The sequence below is a fragment of the Misgurnus anguillicaudatus genome, chromosome 2 (genome assembly GCF_027580225.2).
Source record: "Misgurnus anguillicaudatus chromosome 2, ASM2758022v2, whole genome shotgun sequence".
Classification (NCBI taxonomy): Eukaryota; Metazoa; Chordata; class Actinopteri; order Cypriniformes; family Cobitidae; genus Misgurnus; species Misgurnus anguillicaudatus.
The window spans coordinates 13,693,876-13,710,771 of record NC_073338.2 but is presented as its reverse complement, the minus strand read 5'-3'; the positions used below and the strand labels follow the sequence as shown (position 1 = coordinate 13,710,771).

Sequence of the window (16,896 nt, the reverse complement as noted above, 5' to 3'; positions counted from 1 at the left end):
AGCTCAATTCTAATTGCCATTGTGATTGATCCATAAAGAAGGCGTGAAAACGAAACCACGCCTTTGGTTGCCTACTGTATGGTTGCAGAGTACCGTGCTTGAAAACCAATTGTGCGCTGCGTACCACGCGTCCTCCAGGGATCATGATGATTGGTGGAAATGCGCAGGAGCGGAGTTTTAAAAGACCACGCACGAGTCACGCGCAGTGCCCACCTACTCAGCTGTTAAGAGGACTTGATCTGCACAACTTTGTCACTGGGGCAGACGACACCACGGCACGGACTTTAACGCAAGGACAAGTTCTGGAGCGTTTTTATGATGACTTTTGCAAAGGCCTTATTATAATTTTACTGATATATTTACTTGTAAATAGCGATTTTACGCGGATACTACAGACAAAATACGTCTAGAGGTTATTGAAAAGTATTTGGCATGACTTCAATGATGTCTGGAGGTACTCAGTGTAAAATTACACCTAAGCTCACGGGCTCCATCCCGGGCCACGAGCAAAGATGCGCGCTTAACATGACGTTTAATACGAAATCTGAAAAATCCATCACAGCTTTACAGCACAGGAAGGTAAATAGAAATTTACAATCCATAAAATATTAAGTATAATCCTTGTGGGTAAATAAATAGACGTTTTTGATTAGAAATGAGAAGTAAATGTTATTTATTTTCTTTATTTCCAGAAGTCCTCAAAACCAATAATGGAAAAAAGGAGACGCGCACGAATAAATAACAGCCTTGGTCAACTGAAGACGCTTATTTTGGAGGCACTTAATAAAGATGTAAGTTAGTAATTTTCTTATTAAATGAAATTATACATTATTGTTAATTTGGTATGTGCTACAATTGTTGTTTTTTCTTCTTTCAGACATCTCGGCACTCCAAATTGGAAAAAGCAGATATTCTTGAAATGACAGTGATGCACTTAAAAAATCTGCAAAGAGCACAAATAACTCGTACGTTTCTTTATATATATTTATATTTTGGGTAAAATTTTATGAACCAAAAAAGTCATTAAGTTGAACTCATTTTCAATGACAAATTCTCTACACTTGTGATCAAAAAATTTAAAACATTAAGGTAACCTAAAATATTACTGAATCAACCTGGTGACAAATAAATATACTTTTTATTTCGTTGTTTATGTGGAAATAGTCCGAGTTACTGCTTTTTACAATGCATTTCAATTAAACAATATGTTTATTAATGGAACTTGCCATTGCATTTTATTTATATTAGGGAACAGCCTACCCATGCTTGGCAAGTACAGAGCTGGATTTTGCGAATGCATGAACGAAGTGATCCGGTTTATGTCCACGCATGAGGGTGTGGACCCTAAAGTGAAGACCAGGCTTCTCTCACATCTGGCCAGCTGCGTTTCACACATGGACTTTATTTCGTTTCAGCCACAGCATCACTTGGGCGCATGCGCTCTTAAACCTGAGATGCAGCAAGTGAACGGTCCACTTTTTATTTTGCAATCAGATGTTTCAAAATTACACAACGGTCTCCAGTTTGTGCCGTCAAGTGATGGGACTTTCGGTCTTTTGATACCCAGTTCATCCAGTATTGGCTTGACCGAGCGACGTAACGACGCGCCTCAGGCTGGCGTGTCCCCAAGCGTGCAGGTAAATGCCCTAGACTCCCTTTGGAGACCTTGGTAGGGCCTCCCAAAAACTTTGTACAGCAATGTAAAAAATACATTACCAGAAGATTTTCTTTTATTTACCAGCAGAACTACCAGTTTTGGCACATGCATTCACCTATAAATAAAAAACAGAGAGTTTATTAGTTTTTTTAGAGATGTAAACAGAAATGTATTTTTACATGGAATATTGTTTACTATTGAATAATAAAGCATGTTTTAATTTAATTTATTGAAAATTATTTTGAATCATCTTGCAATTTTGCTTAGACTGTGTGCCAGCCAGAGAAAGTTTACTTTTAGTTTGGTCATTTGTCTAGAGTTTTAGAGACATCTTATTCTTATTTAGATTTTTTCTTATAGGATTTATGGGCGATTTATTGTCGTTATCATTTTTTATCTCTGCTTTTTAGCTGTCTCAATGTATACGTTTGCGACAGTATCCAATTTTATACGTTTATCATTACTTATTTTGTGCATCAAATACCGTTTGAGTTGGTATTAAAATGTTAAGATACATTTAAGACAGTTAAATTTCTTAAGAAAATGGGCTAGTCTTAAAGGTTTTACAGAGTTCATATATTAAGGTTAGTTTTAAAGTATAAAATAAGTTTATTTGAAGTTCGGACAAAATGCAACAGGTGTATAGGTCTGAGAAGTGTGTATGTGATGGGGAGGGCGGAGCTTCAACTCTTGAATATGAATTAGATCATTCCTACAATTTGGTAACTCTTGTACTTTGAAACTTTTGATCAAATGAAGATTTTCTTTGCAAAACGAGATAAATCAATTTTTTAACATTTTTGTCAAAACATGTTTATTATTATGTTATCATGTTATTATTTTGTTTATGGTGCTACTTAGCTGTATTTTTTAAGTTATGAAAGTTTAAATCAAAACAAACCAACTGCAGTTGAATTTATATTAATTGGAATGCACAACCAAAAAACAAGATTTCTGAACAATTAAAAAAACGGATTTATCTCGTTTTGCAACGAAACTCTTCAAATTTAAAAGTAATGTTTCATTTTAATTTTGTTTCATGTTAGAGATTTTAAAACAGGTCAAGACTGACCCAAGCACATAATTTTTTATAAATATTTAAATAAAGTACTGACATAAAATGTCCACCCTATGCATTAACTTAGACTGATTATCTATGTATGTGTGTGATTCTATCCTTTGACCCAGTGGTTCTTAAACTTTTTGGTGTGTGCCCCCCTTGTGTGGTGCCCCCAAAGAAAATGCATGCCATAAAAGATTCTAAAACAAATTATACAATGCATTGCTATTGTTTGGTAGCATTATTTTTCTGAGGTTTAATTACAACAGAATTATATGATAAATTAATGTCCTTTATAAAATGTCATAAAACACTTTCCAGTGGTGTTTTATCCATGATGACACTGCATGGCATGCGGACAAATCTTCAGGTAAAGAGGCAGTAAAGCATGACGGGTGGCCACACAAAAACTCTCATCAATCAAATTGCATAAACAGTTTTACAAAAAATAAAGAAAAGAGTTAATGTAACCATTGACATTTAAATGTCTGAATAAAATCAAAATGTTAGGTTTTTTTTTCCGTTAAAGCACCTCAATTGAAAAATGAGAAAATATTTGAAATCGTACGCAACAAGAAATCTGTTATACCTGTCATACTTTTACAATTAAAGGCAGGGTAGGCAGGAACCATCCAAAAAACTTCCCCACAAGTTTGTCTAAACTGTCTTTATATACAAATGCATAATTGGGATGTAAGTACTCTAAAAAAGAGAGTGTGGAACTCGAGTGTCTGTGGGCCTCTCACAACTGTGTTAAACACAGTTAATTATTTCCATCCGGGACGAAACATATGATTAGCTTGCTCAAATATCACTCTCTCTCGCGACCATGGCTCCACCCGTTGCTAAGGGATCTGCCCAGACATGCGCACACCCGATTGATTTGAACGTGCACGAGGCAATAGGAAGAGCAACAGTACAGCAGAGAAATAGCATTCACAACTCACAGAAACTGCATTCACATCTTACAGTACCTGCATATCCAGTCAGCGAAGACAAAAAAGGAATAAATGAAGCAATCAAACGAGAGGAAATATCGCGTGGCTTTTCCTCGAGTCGATGATGCGGTAGCGGTATTGTCTCCGGAGTGTAGTCCTCGTCAGAGTCAACAATGCTTTCATCACAGAAACTCTTCCATGCAAAACACTGGCTTAATAGTGAGTACTAAAAGCCATCCGTTTATAAAAGCCATCTGTTTATATTCCTAGTGATAAAGTTAGGTGTATTATTACATGTGATTGTGACTTGATGTTATTACATGCACCGCGCTCCTTCCTCTCCGCTTGTCTGAGGTAATTCGCGCGTTCATGTGTTTTGGGGGCGTGGCTTAAGAAGAAACCCAGAAGGGAGGGGGTGGAGTGAATGGAAAAGTTAGCTGTGTTTAAAACAGTGCTGAGAGGTATACAGACACTCGATTTTTATACTCTCTTTTTCAGAGTACTTACATTTTACTTATGTATTGATATATAAAGTCAGTTTAAACAAATTTGTAAAAAAGTTTTTTTAGATAATTCCTGCCTATTCTGCCTTTAATGATTGTAAAACCAACCTAAAAAAAAACTTTATTTTGACTATTTTTCTATTATTAAAATGTAATGATTTTCTATTAAATGGTACAATAGCCCTTTTGAGTATAAGTGCCAAGTTAAGGAAAACAATTGTTTTTTAAAAAAATTATATTCTTACATTTTCATTGCAGAATAAAGGTCATTGCTGCTTACTGGACTGTTTTTTTTTTAAGTAAACAACAATATATCAAAAGATATCTGTCTTGATATTGTGCCAATTCAAAATATTTGACATTAGCAATTGTGCATTATATGGCTTGAGAAATTCTCTGTTATTGTAACTATTACGCTCAAATAGGAATTCAAAAATTCACATTTATTGTTTTCTTAAACAGCCTAGCAGGAGTCCCATGTTTGTGACACAAAAAAAGTCATGACTTTTCCAGATATGGGGGTCTCGAATGGACTATATTACCCAGCATGCTGTCTCATAGTTGAGGTCTATTGAAGGAGCAAGCTTATCAATTGATTTACATCTCATGCATCAAAGAAGTTTAATGCAGTTTAGCACCCTGCTGACAAAAAAACGTTAATCTACTTCACTGTTTATTTGAACAGACAGACCCTGAAGAACACAAGCATTGACATATAATGTCTAACTCATAACCCTTTACAGAAATACATCATTTAAACTTGTAAGAGATTTCCTTACCCCTAATTTCATGCATTTAATATGTTGTACCTTTTCTTAAACTAGTTCTTTGTTTGGCAGAAACAGAAAATAGGGAAATTAAGGATATATATTTGATCACAGTCAATAGGCTTTATGCCCAGCTGCACTACTTCCTGAACTTCAGCCAGCTCCTTGTTTCCTGTCTGCCATTATTGGACAAACTGAAAACAGGAAACAACGAGCTGGCTGAAGTTCAGGAAGTAGTGCAGCTGGGCATAAAGCCTATTATTGTGAAACTATCAAATCATATGCTGATCAGCTGGAAACAATGAATTATTTTACAAACAATATAATACATTTAAAAGGGACTTTAATGACGTTCTGTGTTTGTCTGATCTTGAACAGTAAAAATAAAGATGATCTAACAGATCACTCCTACCTGCGGTGAAACTACACAAAGGTGTGCCCCATCATGCAAATTTCTGATCATCTCATTTCCTTAACTAAAAGATGCTGCACTTGTTTGACCAAAATAGGTCTAATGGTCATAGTGAAGGGCTGTTGGGGTCTAGTTATGATGACATCACATGATAGAGAAAGCGCTTTAATTCTATGAATAGCAACTAGGATAAAAGAGATCTATTGAGTTCACAGGCCGATCCTATCCTCCCACAAGCCTTGACCCAGTCTCCTCATGTCAGAAATATCCGCCCATTTTTCAATGGAAGAATGACTAGGCAAATGTGGCCTGGCACGGTGTGGAGAGCAGCCGCCTCTGGAAGACAATCCCCCTGTGACTCAGTCTTGTTTACTGAGCCGTTTTATTAGTGGTTTTCTTTAATGACTCGCAGAGAACAAGGAGACATGAATCATATTAGTTCTGCTGAAGACCTGAAATACTCCCTGCTGTGGCAGGCATGCTGCATTTTAATGAAAATACTTCCGGTTGTTGCGGCACTAAACAAAGTGATTATATATAAACACACATATTATTTTATTTATAATACACATTGTTTTAGGTGGGGACATTGGGACAACCCTCAGGTGGGGGACCTGCCCCCTAAGATTTATGCCTAGGCTGCGGCTGTCAAGTGTAGCCTACGGACAATATTTTGAGATTTAAAAGCATCATTTTTTTTAAGCTTGATCCTTACTTTTCCCCTGTATTTTCACTAATATGATATAACTCTGTCAATATAGTCAAACAAATGTTGACTTTTGAATAAACCACATAATAAGTGATGGAGACAAGAATGCTTTATATTTTGATAGAATAAGATGCTTTATTGTTCATATTACCTTACATAAAAACAATCAGGTTAAACAATTAAAGCAAATTTCAGCTTTTATGTTTCTAGATACATGTTGATAATATGCAAGCTGACAATTTAGTTTAAAGTAAAAGAAAATGTCTGAAAATGATGCCATATACCAAATAAACCAACTGGAAAATATTTGTAAAAACAATATGCTAAATGTCATAAAAATCTAAAATTCCCATTGAGTAAATAATCACTTTAATCCATCACATTAGTAAACAAAAAAACACATCTTAACAAACACCCAAGAAAATGTATCATCATAAGTTTAGAGATTAGAAGCTAATCTGTTAGTCAGTGTATATTTTTTATGCTAACTGATGTCAGTTCATATTCTGTATCTGAAACCCACACCTAAATCATGAATAAAAACCTCTTTCAAACTTGCTTTATACATACTAAGCCTAGGGATTACAAACAAATGTCTAACTAAGATGTCATATAACTAAAACTAACTGAAGAGGAGTAGTCAACACTGCCTCTGCGCGAGCCAGTACGAGATCCTGCTCTAGATCCTGGGCGAGAGCTTGGACTCGAGGACACGTTGTAGGGGCTGCTTATGCCCTTTGAAGACATAGAAGTAGCCTGGAGCATCTTCATACCGTTGTTCTCCTCCACCATGCAGTTATCCATTGCATCTTTGTATGAGATTTTAAGTTTGGTTTTAGGACAGGTAAGGTTCTTAATGTAGTTCCTCGTATCCTGCAGCTTTTGTGCACCTTTACCATCAAGCCATCCTTTTCGGATGGCTTCTTCGATGCTCACCCGCCGGCCAGTTTCTGGCTCTATGAGTCCTCCGGTCAGATACTGGAACTCCAGGAACCTCTGGCCTGCCTCATAAGGCAGCCATTTCTCCTTCATGGCCTCAGCGGCAGACAGTTTCCTCTTGGTCTTCACATCCTCAAAACCATAATAAGCCTTCTGTGCTGGTTTCAGTTTTAAAGCCATGTCATCATCAATGATGCTTTGTTGTACGGCATCTTTCACAGAGAGTCTCTGGCCAGTGGCTGGGTTTACGATTCCTCCAGTACAAACTTGAGCTTCCAAGAGCCTTTGAGCAGTGATGGTGTCCACTATACCACGTCGATGGGCCTCAGGAATGGTTATCTTTTCTAGAGTCTCTGTATCAAAGATGGCTCCCACAGGGCTCTGGTCATCAAAAATATCAGATGGAGGCGAGAGTGTGATGGATACGCTAGCGAAACGCTTGCGGACAGTTGGAGAAGACGGCGTGGGACTGCTGCAAGTAGCGACATCTTCAGGACTGCTGGAGCAGATGGCAAGCTCAGAGCTGCTGGTTTTACTGGTGATCATACTTGCAAACTCAGTGAGAGTCATAGTTCCATTACGATACCTTTCCAAGCTTTGTCTATCAATAATGCCCCTGTCTAGTGACTCTTGAACATCATACTGGCTTCCAGTCTTGCGATCCACTAGAACTACACGTTTGCTGCCATCAGATCCTGAGATGGTGATCTCTTCCCACTCACACTCTTGTTCAGAAAGTTCCAGGAAAGTGTCGTAGTCAATCAACTCCCGATGATACGCTTCCCGTACAGTCATCTCTTTCCCTGTGTCGGGGTCTACAATGACCACTCTTCTCTTGCGAAGCGTGTTCTTTTGAGTTGTTGTTGGCGGTGGCTTTTTCTTGTCTTTTAGAGGCAAAAGAACGAGGCCGCTCTTAGGATCTGTGATGCATCTCTTCTTTAGTTGCAGATATGTAAGGTTTTCATGGGTGTTGGGGTCAAAAAAACCTTTGGTGTCATCACCCTCATATGACAAAATGTCATTCATTTCATGGTCAAAGTAACCTTTCTGGTAAGCCACTTCCACGTCAATTCGATGGCTTCCTTTCGGATCGATGATGCCGCCACTAGCTATCTGTGCCTCCAGCAGTCGAATTCCATGACCCTTTTCTATCACTTCTTTTTCAATAGCTTGGAAGAGTGAGATGATTTTTCCAGTTGCGGGATCTTTGTATCCGGTGACGGCCCGCTCGGCAGACAGTAGTTTGTCTTTAAACTCCTGTCCCACGAGACCCCTCCTCCATGCTTCCTCTACCGTCATGCAGACATTGTTGACCGGATCAATTATGAAACCAGAGGCTGCCTGGGCCTCTAGGAGCTCTAGTGTGGTTCCCCGTCGAAGTAGACCTTCTTTCATGGCCTGGTAAATGGGCATGACCCTGTTATTGGCCTCATCGAAAATACCAGCGATACAAGAAGAACCACCTAGGTACATTTTGAGCCTGTCCTCGATATCTTTACTTGTTAGTGTTCCTTGGTTGATTTGAACCAAATCTGTTTCATCCAGCAAGTTGGAATTTACAAGCTCGGTAATCGAGACCTCGGAACGGAGACCTTTCACTGTTATATTCAACCCCTCACATTTAGTCTGTGAACATCTAGGACATGCGACTGGACGTTGTTGCAACTTCTGCAATTCTATTTCTAAAGACTGCCTTATCCGAGTGAGCTCCAGAATTTCCCTCTCTGAGGTCTCCATACGACTCTTGTAGCGCCCCTCCACATTCCTCAGCTCATTAGTCAATTTTTCAATCTCAATGAGAAGGGCAGCCCTGTCTCTCTCTGCTTTGTCTTTATCTGCCTCTCTCTGCCTGATCTGGCTTTCTTTCAACTCGTATTGGCTTTTGCAGTACATGAACTCTTTGTTAATTCTGTCAATTTCATCCTGGAGACGTTGCTTCTGTTTGGTCTCAGATTCTAGGGAGACTTTGATGCGTCTGAGCTCATCTTCATATCGCTGCTGCTTTCCTTGGTCCTGGTCCAGCATTTTCAGTTTGGCCAAGAGACTGTCTCTCTCTTGCATGACATCTTTGTACTTGGTCTCAGACCTTTGGATCATCAGGGATGTCTGGAAACAGAAGAGAAAAGTGGTTCATTAAAGGCCAATTACAGATTTATGTAATACAACACAATTTAGAAATTAATTGATGTGGTTTGGACAAAAAAACAAGTCATGCAAACAGAGGTTAAATGAGTTATGACCTTGAAAAAAAATTCAATTGAATTTGAAATCAATTGAATTTTTGCCAAAATTAATGAAAATTAATTTGCAAGCATGCACTAAGCCGTGATGGTTATATGCAGTGAAGGTTATTTCAAAGGTCACTGAAAAATTATTCAGCAAAGCAGTTTTCATATAAGCCAAAAATGCGATGAATTGTGATTCGTCTGATTCAGATAAAAAAATTCAGTTCTCTCTGAAAAAAAAAATACCTCAGAGAACTGCTTTTGGATTTGAGAAATTTCCACCCTTAAACTTTCTCTCTCTTTAGTCAGTTCATTGATTAGTTCTTGCAGTTCCAGTGCCCTGTTATTGCTGGTTTGTAACTGGAACTGAATGGCCGACAATCGTGATGCACTTTCGCTTTCGATGGTGCTCAGGCCTCTTTGAAAGTCATCCCTCTCCATTCGCAGACTCCTCAGCTCTTCCTCTAGCCGCAGACGTTCTTTGGTAAGGTTCTGAGTGAGGCTCTTCAGCTTCTCAATCTCATTGGTGCTCTCATTTAGCATACGACTCTTCTCTTCTATAGTCTTATAGAGAGAATCGTTGCGTTGAGTGGCCTCACGGGCACGGGCCTGTTCCTGAGTAAGCTGCTGCTGCAAGGCCTTGAATTCAGCATTCACCCTGGTCAAATTCTCTACCGTAACCTTATACTCCCTCTGACTTCTGTCCAAATCATCTCTTAGACCACGAATCTCCTGGTCATACTTGCGTCCCGAAGCACTTTCCTTCTCCTGGCTGACCCGTAGAGTGTTGATAGTAGTGGTGTATTCGCGGCAAGTTTGATTTACCCTCTCCAGCTCTGTTTCAATTCGCTTTCTCCTTGTGAGTTCCTCCTGTGTATTCTTCCTCTCTTTGTCCAATTCGGCCTGCAACGCATTCATCTTGGACTGCAGTTCACTCATGCGACTCTGCAGTATGGTGGCGTTCTGTTCCGACTTGCTCCTCTCGTTTGTTTGCCTCTCCATCTCTCGCTTGATGACCAGCAACTCTTGCTCTGAGATCTTCAGTTTGTTAATCACCTCAGTGGTGGATGTTTGCTTGGAAAGAAGTTCGGTTTGAGTTTTTTTGAGGCTTTGGTTCTCAACCTCCAGGGCCCTTCTTTTTCTGGCCTCTTCTTCAAGGTTCTGTGTTAACAAGGTAATCTGACGGGCCCTATCCTGAGCAGCTTTGTTAGCCTCTGTCAGTTCTGCCTTGTATCTCATTTCAATCTCTTCTTTTTGACGTATTGTGATCTGAATCTGTGACTCCATATCCTTTTTCAACTTGCTAGTCTCTGTTACTGAAGACCTCTGTTGAAGTGCCTCCTGTTCTGCTTTTATCCTTGCTTCTTCTGTGCGACTGAAAGAGAGCTTCAGCTTTCTAAGTTCTTCCTCCAGGTCTCTCTTCTCTGAACTTAGTCTATCCAACTTGAGTTTCAGGTTCGCAGATTCCTCTTCCTTCTGCTGTGCCGTCATGAGCACACTGGTCTTGGTGATGTGGATCTCAGATTCATAAGTTTGCTTTAGTTTATTAATCTCCTGGCTCAACTGTGATCTTACCTTTGAGGTCTCTGACTCTGCTGCAGAGCGTCGAGAGGCTTCATCCTCCAGCTGCATTTTAAGCCTTTCGATCTCCCGCTCTTTATCTTTGATGGCCCTTTCAAATTGATTTTTCGACTGGTTGAGATCGTCCAGTTCCTTCTGTCTCCTGCGGATAGTGAGATCATACTCTTCCTGTTGGGTGGTGTAACGTTCCTCAGCCAGCCTCCGCTTGCGTTTCTCCTCTTCAATAGCAAATGTGAGGCGTGACAACTCGTCTTGTAAGCTCTTTAGCTGGTTCTGGGTGCTGTCCAGGCTGTCTTTTGTAGCGTTGACCTGAATAACCTGGGTTCTCTTCACCTGCTCCAAAGATATTACTTGTTCTTTAGACTGGTTGAGCTCCAGACGAAAACGTGCCAGATTATCCTCCAGTGACTTGTTCTTTTGGGTTTGATCTTTGAGGTCATCCTTCAGGCGCCTCAGCTCCTCCTCCAAAAGTTCAATTTTAGTGTTGCGCATCTAATCAAAAACACAAGTTCCACATTAAATGCATTATTGAGAGATGTAAAACAAGAAAGTCTTACATTTTAACCTTACTTTAGTTATAGTTTAACCCAGTTTAATTTTTTGCTGTATGATACTTTTATACGCTATTACAGCATTGTTTTTGTCCAAATATATATACATATATATTTACAACATATATTGTCTTATTATACAGTTTATTACCTTTAATTCCTCCATGCTTTTCAGCATCTCCCCAAGAAACTTGTAGTAGTCACCCGACTGGGTCAAGAGCTCTATGTAGCGTGAATGCATCTCCGTTGCCTTCATTAAAACAGTTACATATCAGCAGTGGTAGAAAAACGAATGCAATTATGCATTAAAAACAACTTAAGCATTTCGCTTTCGAATATACTATCATTACCTCCTGTCTCAGTTCAGTGGCTGGAGACTGCAGCATAGTCCTTTTGATGGGAATGTTGAGGAGCGTCTCCAAACCTGAACTGTAGGAAGCCAGCTGGAGCTCATAGTCCTATAAATACAACAAGATGTAATGAAGTACTGAGAAGACTTTCAGCGCAGAACACTTGGTGTAAATGAAGCACATTTCATGTCATTCACCTTGATGGAGGCAGCACATGTGTCAGCATCAGTAACCACACCATCCAGTTTTTCTTTCTTTCCTTTTATCTCAGAATACAGCGCCTGTTTATTAGAAGAAATATAAATTGATCAGAATTACTTGATGTAAACGTAACCCTAAACTAATGATTTTATCAAATTCAATACATTTCTGGGAATAAACATGAATTATAAATCTGTTCAAAAAAGGCAATGACTGCGCAATATAATCCATTTACCGGTTTTTAACAAAGAAGTAAATTCAAAGCTTTGTTTGATTTCCCTAGATTTTGGAGTTCACAAAATGGACTAAACGCAGGTTTTTGACTAGGACATTCGGTTACTAACTTTTTGTTGGTTCAGGTGGTCCATTAGTTTCTCCAAATTGTTGAATTTAGTAATCTGGAGGGAATTTTGACGCTGACGTGTCTCATCAATCCATTTGTTTATCGCGCCACTTGTCTGCTTGTAGTGATTCAGTTGTTTCGACTGTTTTTCCAAGTCCCAAGTCCTGAGAAACAAAGAGAAAGATAAAAAATACAGTTGATACTCACAGCATCTGTGATTGCATGCTGACGTTCAGGACAAGATAAGAACACTGTAAACCTGAACAGTACTAAGGGTGTCACGATTTCAAAATTGATCGAAATTAAAGGCAAATTTCTACAACATCTAGTGGTGAGGTTGGGCATTGCAACGAACGGCTCAGTCCACTGCTCACCCCTCGCTTTTGAAACGCATACAGCAGCTACGTTAGCCGCCACCGGACAACCGTGTCATCGTCGGAGACAACTTAGTAAAAAAAGTTTGTCCGTTAAGGGCTTCTGTAGAAACATGGTGCCCCAAAATGGCGACTTCCATGTAAGGGGACCCTCCGTGTATGTAGGTAAAAACATCTCATTCTAAGGTAATAAACACATAACGGCTCATTATGAAAGGTCTTTATACACCCCTGATCATATAGTTTTGTATATTATTTTGCATTTGCATTTACTGGCAGCATGACTAACATGGCAGGGCATCTTGGGGTTCAAGGTCAGATATTATAATTCATAAAAGTCTTGTCTAAAAATGGCATAGCAACCTGTTAAAAAGGTAAAAACCGAGATTCGAATTGAACCATGACCTTAAAAACGAAAATAAAATTGAATCGAGGATTTGGAGAATCGTGACACCCCTAAACAGTACACTGTACTCATTTAAGATGACTGAGCTGTACTCAAACCAATGAAAAAAGTTTTTTGTGTGTTCAACGACTTCTCAAATAAAATCAGCAGCAAGAATCAGCAGCGCACGTTACCTGCTATCAATCTGGGCCACAATTCGACGCCACCGGTCTGTCATCTGTCCGACCAGTTCTGTGTATCTGGACAGGTCAACGTCACACTGATGGTAAGACTGGCTGATCTGATTATTGAATTGGATAGCCTTGGACAGCTCAGACTCCATAGTCTTCAAAACACCTTTCTTCTGCTCCAGCTCAGCTTTCATGCTCTTCAGAGGCACATATATATATATATATATATATATATATATATACTTAGTTCATAGTTAATCAGCAGACTTGTTCAGATATATAGTAAATATTTATTGTAGAACATTGCATTAGTAGCGCAAAGATCATTGGTTTGATCCCAATGCATGCATACTGATTAAATGTACAGCACAGATCGACTGGCACTGTGAGTCCCTAAAAGCATCTGCTAAATGTGTAAATGTAAGTTCACCTTCAAAGTCATGCTGTATTTCTCCAATTCATTTGGATCAAGAGCAGAGGTTTCCTTCTCTGTTAGACGAGCTTCGTGGACTTTAATGATGTCCTCGGCCTGCAGTACGCCCTGCAGCATAGCTTGAAGAGCAGTGAGCCTGAAGATATTAAAGATAAATTCTGATAAGAACATTAAGAGACGATCTCTCAAGACACCCACGCCCAAGTTTTAAGACAAGCTTGACTATTATAACATTGTCCTGTTGGACTAGATTACAGTAAATGTTCTTGCCTCTGGATATATGCAGCTGAGAAGCTTTGCAGGTTGCCCAGTTTCTGGTTGATGTGGTCCAGTTCGGTGCGCAGGAAGCGGGTTTGCTCAGCGTTAGTGCTGCCCTCCAGCTCTCTCAAAATCTTTTCTCTCAGGCGCAGGTACTCGTCACGGATGGTGTCCAGATCACGATGCACACCCTGAAATAACAGAGAAGAAACAGACTGTTAGGAAAATTACTGTCATGATGCTTGAATCAGAATGAATATGGAATCATAAACAATCATTTTGACTTTAAAGTCCAAACCTGTGGCTAAGAATAATATGCTTATAAGTAAAAATTTGTTCACAAGGGAATAAAACATCATAGATAGTTTATTATAAACAAACCATGATCCAATACTTGCTATTAGTGGTCGATCAATTAGAATATAGTGATAGCTCATATTGATATTGAGAGAAAGGGGAAGAAACATAGAGACAGGTCAAACCAATGACTGATCTAAAGTTAATTTGTATAATATTTCGCAGTAGTGGCCAGTGACTCTTTTTTCGAGGGCGCTCGATGCGAAGTTCTACACAACATGTATGTTGCCCGTCATCTGTGTGGTTCGTAATTATAAAATATGTGTTCTGCGCACCAAGTGATCATATGTGCATCATTTGTCTTCTTGTCAAAATAAGTGCCTGCTGCAGATGCGTCTAAAGGGTTTATGATAAAAGAGATGCTCGCGTTTGCCAGATACTCACATAAAAAGCATGCGTAATCAGAGTTTACTGTTAAGGGAGTGTATTGTGTGTATTTCGTTAAGGTGAGCGTCTCATAAACGGTTTTGACGCGTGTGCAGCAGACACTTATTTTGACAAGACACGTGATGCACATGGTTTACTTGATGCAACAAACACATATTTTGAAAAACAAGCAACACACATGACACTCCGAACACTTATTTTGAATTTGCCCCCCTCGAATAAGCAATCACGAGCCGCCACTGATATTTTGTGAATTTTTCGGCAGTCTATATTATTATTGCAAAAAAATGTTTTATATTTTGTATCTAACAACGTAAATATTTCAAATACATCAAATGACGCATAGCATCCTCAAATAATGAATACAAAATTGCTAAAAATTGAAAATGTGTACCAATAGAGGTAAAATACTTCTGTTAATCTGTAATGTGATCATAGTTATTGCCCGATGGTGGAAACTATATCAATACTCAGTCGATATTAAAGTCGCCATGAAACTGAAGTAGTGTTTGTCATCTTTTCTGTATTGTGATGAATATCCAAGTTGAAATGGCTTATGACTTGGGCTGGGGTTGATTTTATCTATTGAGAAATTATTGGATTTTTGTAAGTTCGGCCATGTTGCTAATAGCAAATCGCTGCGATCTTTTCCCAGCCAGGTACAAATTCTCCGTTAGCCCCGCCCTCGCGCCATTCCTTGTGACAGGAAGTGAAGAGAGGTCGTTTTGAGGAGGGAAGGAGGTTAACGTTTATGAGGGCACATAATAAAAAAATAAAAATAAGTCAAACACTACAATATTTCATTAAAAATATGTGTTTAAATGCAATTTCATGGCGATTTTAAAATATAAAAAACCTGAGGTTATTTTTCACAGCATTATCTTTACTGATATGGAGAAAACTTCACAAACTTGGTCACATATGTCTCTGGTTACAATAATGTCATTGATAATGATGTGTATACCTGCAGTCGCACAAGTCTTTGTGAGCATTGCTGTACGCTGTTCTCGTTCAGAGGCACGTGGAGATCTTGAATCAGACCTGACTCCGCTGTCTCCAGTCTGTATCGGAGAGCACTCAGGTCTGACATGAATCGAAGGTTTAGTCCTCCTGCTCCTCCTCCTGCTCCTCCTCCTCCTCCTGCTCCTGAGCTGATCGTCGTCTTCCCATTTGTCATCACCGTCTTCACACCGTCTACGTCCACTTTGTTCACTACTTTCTCCCTTGCTGTTCCCTTCTTCTCACCTGTCGGCGACTTGATCCCCAACCTCCCCGGGCTTTCCGTCCCAGTCTCCCCTGAAAGACAAATGAAACCTAAGGATCTAACAGAAAGGTCCTGTCCTCATGTAGTCTCCTTTGAAAAGCTACAGTGCATTACTTTAACTAGATGACGCCGTCTGGACTTACTGTAGTTGGGGAGCTGAATCACCAACTGGTCATAATGTGTCTGTGCGCCCGTGTATTGCTGCTCAATTATTCTCTTGTCTTCATCCGCAAACATCTCAGAGCCGTGACTGTTACGCGTAAACTCCTGATAATGCATCTCCAGACTCTTGATGATGTTACGATACTCCTCGGGACGCATTTGGGAGAGCTGAAAGACACAAATAGAATGAAATGAATGATTATAATGCGAGCATTGATCCTTTAAGCACAAGACGTGGCCTTTATTGTAGTATCTGTATATTTAATGTAGTAATGCATAGCATGGTAAGTGTGAGGGAGTTAATCTTTTGAATGTCCCTCACGCAGTACTGCCAGGACACCAGGCTTTTAATGTTAATGTACAGCTGACTCCAAAGGGACATGATGGCTTCGTAGTACTGCTCGTTCTTGTGGTGTAAAATCCATGAGTCAGTTCTCAATACAGTTCTTTACCATCAGAGGCTGTGTGTCACTATCTGTATGTGTGTGTATGTACTTGTTGGCCACGCTGATGCTCTGTGGGTTGGGCGGTGGTATGATCAGACACACTGATGGTATGAGCATGTCCAGTCCTCCAGGTCCAGTCACAAGCCACTTACTGCGCTGCGAGTTGTCCTTCAGAATGCCCGTGTTGCCATTCAGAATGCCCTTCTGCAACACACACGTGTGTACACTTTGAGTCAATGAGTGCGTTTACATGCACAGAATAAGCGGATAACTATCAAAAGTGACGTCACCGCCTATAGTACATAACAGTCGACGGCATATCTGTCTTAAGCTATATTGTTGTATCTCCAGAACCTGTAAATATAACATCAGCTTTTATTTTCACAGTTTCTCTGCCAACTGC

The 16,896-nt window shown here is 39.6% G+C and overlaps 2 protein-coding genes across 4 annotated transcripts in view; one reads left to right on the top strand and one right to left on the bottom strand.

Moving 5' to 3' along the window:
• Nucleotides 1–115: 115 nt before the first annotated feature.
• Nucleotides 116–2,190, top strand: LOC129441799 (transcription factor HES-1-B). Of its 2 annotated transcripts, none has more exons than XM_073872990.1 (4): nucleotides 116–579; nucleotides 696–791; nucleotides 878–965; nucleotides 1,249–2,190. In XM_073872990.1, the coding sequence occupies exons 1-4, from the start codon at nucleotides 433–435 to the stop codon at nucleotides 1,671–1,673; spliced, it is 756 nt and encodes a 251-aa protein (XP_073729091.1). In that variant the 5' UTR covers nucleotides 116–432; the 3' UTR covers nucleotides 1,674–2,190. The 2 variants fall into 2 exon arrangements, with proteins under 2 accessions (XP_073729091.1, XP_055057463.2); XM_055201488.2 differs by having other exon boundaries at nucleotides 693–791.
• A 3,965-nt stretch (nucleotides 2,191–6,155) lies between these two features.
• Nucleotides 6,156–16,896, bottom strand: part of dspa (desmoplakin a) — a 29,922-nt gene continuing 19,181 nt past the window's right edge. Inside the window, exons 12-24 of one of the 2 annotated variants that reach the window (XM_073872988.1) lie at nucleotides 16,547–16,697; nucleotides 16,329–16,458; nucleotides 16,029–16,216; nucleotides 15,586–15,917; nucleotides 13,890–14,068; nucleotides 13,617–13,755; nucleotides 13,190–13,383; nucleotides 12,238–12,400; nucleotides 11,890–11,973; nucleotides 11,693–11,800; nucleotides 11,494–11,592; nucleotides 9,457–11,283; nucleotides 6,156–9,091 (exon numbers count right to left, since the gene is read on the bottom strand). In XM_073872988.1, the coding sequence (XP_073729089.1) occupies nucleotides 6,647–9,091; nucleotides 9,457–11,283; nucleotides 11,494–11,592; nucleotides 11,693–11,800; nucleotides 11,890–11,973; nucleotides 12,238–12,400; nucleotides 13,190–13,383; nucleotides 13,617–13,755; nucleotides 13,890–14,068; nucleotides 15,586–15,917; nucleotides 16,029–16,216; nucleotides 16,329–16,458; nucleotides 16,547–16,697 (6,039 nt within the window). In that variant the 3' untranslated portion in view covers nucleotides 6,156–6,646. Of the gene's footprint in view, nucleotides 9,092–9,456; nucleotides 11,284–11,493; nucleotides 11,593–11,692; nucleotides 11,801–11,889; nucleotides 11,974–12,237; nucleotides 12,401–13,189; nucleotides 13,384–13,616; nucleotides 13,756–13,889; nucleotides 14,069–15,585; nucleotides 15,918–16,028; nucleotides 16,217–16,324; nucleotides 16,459–16,546; nucleotides 16,698–16,896 lie in introns of both variants that reach the window. The other variant, XM_073872984.1, reaches the window with a different exon arrangement.

Excerpts from the sequence above, each read along its gene's own strand:
- LOC129441799 (XM_055201488.2), top strand. The coding sequence starts at position 433 with ATGACTTCAATGATGTCTGGAGGTACTCAGTGTAAAATTACACCTAAG. Across the intron at positions 792-877 it reads TGGAGGCACTTAATAAAGAT|ACATCTCGGCACTCCAAATT; the intron begins GTAAGTTAGTAA and ends TTCTTCTTTCAG. Across the intron at positions 966-1,248 it reads GCAAAGAGCACAAATAACTC|GGAACAGCCTACCCATGCTT; the intron begins GTACGTTTCTTT and ends TATTTATATTAG.